The sequence below is a fragment of the Saccostrea cucullata genome, unplaced genomic scaffold (genome assembly GCF_032062105.1).
Source record: "Saccostrea cucullata isolate Sc308-1 unplaced genomic scaffold, CSIRO_AGI_Scuc_v1 ctg15564, whole genome shotgun sequence".
Classification (NCBI taxonomy): domain Eukaryota; kingdom Metazoa; phylum Mollusca; class Bivalvia; order Ostreida; family Ostreidae; genus Saccostrea; species Saccostrea cuccullata.
Genome location: NW_026918240.1, coordinates 7,933 through 14,138, shown reverse-complemented (window position 1 = coordinate 14,138; position 6,206 = coordinate 7,933). Strand labels below are relative to the sequence as shown.

Below are 6,206 nucleotides of genomic sequence, written 5' to 3'. Positions count from 1 at the left end.
CTTTGTTAATTGAAAATACGTCGACTATATATCTAAATGTCGAGATGAAGGCCACAGCAAGTGTTTTCTTCTTTTCACATATAGGATTTTGTACAAATTCTTCTTCATATGTATACTAAAATAGGTCTGCTAATAACGGAGCGCAATTTGTACCTATGGGGATTGCAATAGATTGTTGGAATCAAGCAATTTCTATTATTTAATATTTTAATTTCCCTGTTTGTATATGTTAAGGTTACCATGTTGACGAGTCTAGGTTTATACAGACGATAAGGTTACATTTAATTCATTGACGTGTCTGCCGACTGACGTTTTTAATACTTTTTGTTAGGCCATTATTTACATATTGAACTGTCTACAGCTTTTCTGTTTTTCTACAATCATGACAAGGACCACATGGCCGGTGTGATCGATCGAAAGGAGATGTTAACTCCTCCATGACACCTGATTCCCGGCTGTGACATTTTAAAGGTGCGTCTGTACACTGTTACTCAATTATATTGTTAGAATGGGCATGTGAGCTTAAATATTTTCTGTTGTCTCCATATTTCATTTACCTGTAATTCTTTTACAGCATGTATAGGCCGATATGGTAAAGACTGCCAGCAAAAATGTGAATGTGGTCACTATGGATTTGGATGTCGATATCGGTGCAACTGCACCGAAACTCAGAGGTGTGACGTCAAGATCGGCTGTGTCGGTAAGTAACATACACCATCCATCTATCATTTAAAAATTAGAGTTTAAGAGTAATTTAATATGTCAATTTTGGCATTGCTTTTTTTTTTATCCTAAAAAGACCTTCTGTCTGAGACGACTGACTGCAAGTGCATCAAATCCTACCAAGGAGAGATCATAGGGGCGCTGGGCGTAACATTTGGGTTGATATGCTTGGCCGTGGCAGGTGCTCTTACCAGGCGATCAAAATTGTTTTATGGTTAGTATGATTGAAAAATTTCTTAAGTGTATTAATTTTTCTCCTTTTAAATACACTGATTATATTTTCACCGCAATTTACAGAAAGGACACTCAAAACAAATAGCAGCGTTGATGATAAATCTACAGATAAAGAAGAAAAACCTCTGAAGGAGCAATATCTTACTCCTATCTCTAACCAAGACAAATCGGTGAAGTCATCGGGTCATCTTCCAAAGAAACAGAGGCGGACAAAATTGGACCAATACCAAATGACAGAAGTTGCTGATGAAAGTCATGAATACAAGCCACTACACCATCCACGAGAGGATGCCACTTCTAGGCCAGAGGGAAATGCTCCAGGAGTCAGGCATTCATACGAAGAGCCAAAAAGCAGATACGATGAAATTCCGGATTACCAACATCTGAAAGAACATCGAGAAAGAAAACAACACCAATACACTTCTATAACAGGGTCTTCCAGATCCCGTGTATAGTATCAACACTTAAGATCTGGTTATTATTAACATTGTAAAATAGCATTAAAGACGATTTCAATTATTAATCAGTCTTTATTATTAGGTCTTTCCACCTTTCTGTGGAAAGACCTATTGATTTCCTTCTGTTTCTTCTTTTCCATTATTATTATTTTTCCGCCGTGTGATTTTGAGTTTCAAGATATATCGAAAAGATTTATAGTCCATAATAATGTACTCCGTAAAAGATTATTGCAGTTCACCCTGCGTAAATGAACCTTAACCCCTTTCAAGGTTATTGCCCCTTTCGCAAGAAATGCTTGTTATCGCTACTCCTTTGAAACCGTAAACCACAGAGGTATGAAACCTTCACCAATGTCTTCGACTAATTATGGGGACACTTCAATCTATTCATTGCGAAAGCATTCGGTGAACCCTTCAATGAATTATTGCCCCTGAAACTTTTTGAATTTTACAAATAATTAAAATTTTTCAAAACGAGAAGTCATAGAGACACGGGACCAACTGCATAAGATTCATTGACCTTTGATCTTGAAATTTATGAAAAGGTCAAAGGTCAAGGTCATTCCAAAAATGAGAAATTAAGCTCTTTTTATATCTCTTTTGCCTTTCAACATACACATTATTTTTTTGCATCATAAATATGTACTTTTAAAACTGTTCAAAGATTATATTCTTGTCCCCTAAAATTGACCCTCTCAAAAGTTATTGCCCCTTGAGTGAAAAATTTTGTTATCGCTACTCCTCTGAAAACGTAAACCGTAGATAAATGAAATCTTCACTAAAGTCTTCAACTAATTTAGGAGACACACCATTGATGCATTACGAAAGTATTTGTTCACCCCTCGAATGAGTTTTTGCCCCTGAAACTTTTTGATTTTTACAAATAATTAAAATTTTTCAAAACAAGAAGTCATAGAGACACGGGACCAACTGCATAAGATTTATTGACCTTTGACCTTGAAATGTATGAAAGGTCAAAGGTCAAGGTCATTCCAAAAATGAGAAATTAAGTTCTTTTTATATCTCTTTTGTCTTTCAACATATACTTTATGTCTTTGGATCATGAATATGTACTCTAATAACTGTTTCAATGATTATATTCTTGTCCCCAAAAATTGACCCTTTCAAAAGTTATTGCCCCTTAAGTGAAAAATCTTGTTATCACTAATCCTCTGAAACCGTAATCTATAGAAGAATGAAATCTTCACTAAAGTATTTAACTAATTTAGTACACTCTTTTGTCTATAATTGTGAAAGTAATCATTAACCTTTTCAATGAATTATTACCCCTGAAAGTTTTTGAATTTTTAATATAATTAAAAATTTTCAAAACAAAAAGTTGTAGAGACATGGGACCAACTGTAGAAGATTCATTGACCTTTGACCATGAAATTTAGGAAAAATTAATGGTCAAGGTCATTTCAAAAATGATAAATTCAGCTCTTTTTATATCTCTTTTGTCTATCAACATATACTATCTTTCTTTGCATCATTAAAATGTCCTCTTAAAAATATTTCAAAGATTTTATTCTTGTCCCCTTGTATTGATTCTTTTAAAAGTTATTGCCCCTTGAGTAAAATGTCTTGTTATCGCTACTCCTCTGAAACAGTAAACCATAAAGAAATGAAATCTTTACTAAAGTCTTTGACTAATTTAGTACACTCTTCATTCTAATCATTGCGAAAGTGTTCGTTAACCCTTGAAATGAGTCGATCATTGCACTTGAAACTTTTTGAATTTTAAATATAATCAAAAATTTTCAAAACTAGAAGTCGTAGAGACATGAGACCCACTGTAGAAGATTCATTGATCTTTGACTTGACCTTGAAATTTAAGCAAAGTTCAAGGTCATTCCTAAACATAGAATTTATGCTCTTTTTTATACCTCTATTGTCTTTCATCATATACTATGTGTCTTTGCATCAATGATATGTACTTTTAAAACTATGTCAAAGATTCTATTCTTATTCCCTAGGATTGACCTTTTTAAAAGTTATAAAATGCCCCTTATGCAAAAAACCTTGTTAGTTGTTATCCTATATACTCCTCTGAAACTGTATACGGTAGAGACACAAAACCTTCACTAATCTCTTCAGGGTTTTAGACACAACTTGAATCTATTCAGTGCGAAAGGATGTGATGACCCAATGTATATGAGTTATCACTCTTTAACGTCTTTGTTATTGCTAATAAACCTTATAACTTTACAACTATAAGCGGTAGAGACATGGGGTCAATTTCAATGTAACCCTTGACCATTTACCAGTCACCTAGAATATTTCTTCAAGATCAGAGGTCAAGGTCATACCAAAGATGAGAAATTATGCTCTTTCATATCTTTTTGGTCTGTAGATGTATACTTTATATCTTTGCATCATTCATATGTACTCTTAGAACTATTTCAAAGATATCATTCTTGTCTCTGATGATTGATTCCTTGAACAGTTGAAAAGTTATTGCCTCTTTCACATTAATCCTTGTAATCACTATCCCTCAAAAAATTTGAGAAATTAAGCTCTTTTCATAACTCTTTGTCTCTCAACATATACATCTTTGCATCATTAATAACTAATAAGTAATCTTAAAACTATTTCAACAATTCATTCTTGTTCCCTATTTTTAACCCCTATAATAATTATTGTCTTTATCATTGTCATTGACTAATTAAGGACTCTTAATGAATTCAATGTGAAAGGATTCTTAAAACTCTCTTGTGATTTATTATGCCTCTAGAAGTTAATGAAGTTTACAAATATTGAAATATTTTACAAATAATGAAATTTTAGGTTGGAGAAACATAAGAGCAACAACAGCATTTAAGGTTTTTCAATCTTTGATCTTAAAATTTACAAGGTCAGAGGTCAAAGTTATCTAAATAAAGAAATGCCTGATTTTTATGTCTCTGGTAGTTCACAGATCACTTATTAAGGATCTTGTTGTTTTTTTTTTTTTTTTGGCTATTTAGATCATATTTGCTTTTTAACAAGATTGATTTATCAAGAAAAATGCAAAAATCAGTTCTTGAGACTTTAGTTTGAACATTAAACATTGCTAAATGCTAGCAAACAATTGGGTCAAGCTAATTATATGAGTTATGTTTTTCAAAGAATTACTTTTTGAAGAGAAAAATAAATAAGCTTTTCGTGATTTGGAAGAACTCAAAGGATTTTTAAAATATACTATAGTATCTAAATGAGCAGCAGGATCTAAAAATGAAAAAAAAAATTCCATAACTTATAACTACATGTACACGTGGGTATTTTATAATACACGTGTAAATCTGATCACAATTTTTCCAGTACATTTTGGCAATTTATGAATTTCATGATATGCTAAAAAAAAGAAAAAGAAAGTTCTTAATCTGACATCCACTGTAAAAAAAAAAAAAAAATCAGATAACTACCGACATATGTCACATTTTTTTCTATGTTTGAAATATTCAAATGTGTGCAAAACATCAGCAAAATGGGAAAAAACCACAAGGGACATAATTTCATTCAAAGGTGTACCACAGGAGTCGGAAATTTTGTTAATAAATTGAAAATAAATGATAAACAGGCATAATTCCTGCCAGTGAGCGTAGCGAGCGGGTTTTTCTTGTAGTAAATTCCGGAACGGATCCGTCTTCAAGTCGCGTATTATTTGACTTTCGTCATTTTCCGGTTGTGAAACCACGTTGGCACTGATTCTCGGATTTCTCCAACTTCTCGGTTCTGACTCTCTGGCGTTGCTGGAACTCGTTGACTTTGTTTAGAATTACTCATCAAATCAACATACGTCTCTAAAGTAAGTTTTAGTTTCTATATAAAGTTGTTTTTAGAATGTTCTTGACATTGATTCTCTGTACAGGTCCAGTACAATCACTAGATTTAGCTACGTAGGTAGAATTACCTACGTAGCTTTATTTACCTACCTCAGGTAGCTTTATTTAGCTATTTCACGGTAAGTTTTCAAAAATTTTCTTTTTATTAAAAAGAGACAAAAAGTCGCAATTAAATGACGATTGATATTTATACTAGGGAGGCTTAAAAAAAACAATCCAAAGCAGACATAGTTTGAGTCCGAAAAATCTGACGTTTTTCTGGCTTTTTTACGATTTTCATATTTTACATGCCAGGAAAACGTCAGAACCGGCGCCATTACGAAAACTGGGAAATCGCTGCCTCCAACCGGAGGCGGCATTCAGAGGTTGATTTTCGATACTTGTAAACCGAATTAAATGCTGAATTCACATATTATCAATAGTACAAAACCTTTAGTACTCACCAACATCGTTTTTATGTTTCGTTTATGAAATAATATAATCCGATGAACACATTTTATCTGACTGTCGAGATTTGTTTTCATTTCGTGCATTTTAAAATCGTGCAAGTTTTCCTGGCATGTAAAATATCAAAATCGTAAAAAAGCCAGGAAAACTTCAGATTTTTCGGACTAACATAGTTTATAAATTGCTGCGTTTGGACAATTTAGAGCAAAACGTGTAATTCCATTGTTTGGTTAGCTGTCCGTGCGGTGAGGCATGACTGAGTATGATTACTTCACATTGTACTGAATAATTACCGACCTATTATCGTGTTAACCGGAACTGGACATCTTTGTCATTTCATCCAAGGGTTAACTGTTCTTACTGTCATACTTAGCCCCAAAACTTTCAGAACTTTGATTGCAATTGCGCAGAAAAAAACATTTTTCCAAGAGAGATTTTTTTATGAGTTGTTTTCAGATGAGTTCAAAGTTGAAAATGATCACTGCATCAAAATGATATTTTCTGCACACCCTGAGAAAAA

The 6,206-nt window shown here is 33.0% G+C and overlaps 1 protein-coding gene across 1 annotated transcript; it reads left to right on the top strand.

Moving 5' to 3' along the window:
- Positions 1 to 507: 507 nt before the first annotated feature.
- On the top strand, positions 508 to 1,489 carry LOC134260078 (uncharacterized; the record flags this gene model as incomplete). Its single annotated transcript, XM_062742663.1, has 3 exons — positions 508 to 700; positions 800 to 937; positions 1,021 to 1,489. Coding segments are annotated over 3 exons (723 nt in total), but the record flags the coding sequence as incomplete, so codon positions are not given.
- Positions 1,490 to 6,206: the final 4,717 nt, after the last annotated feature.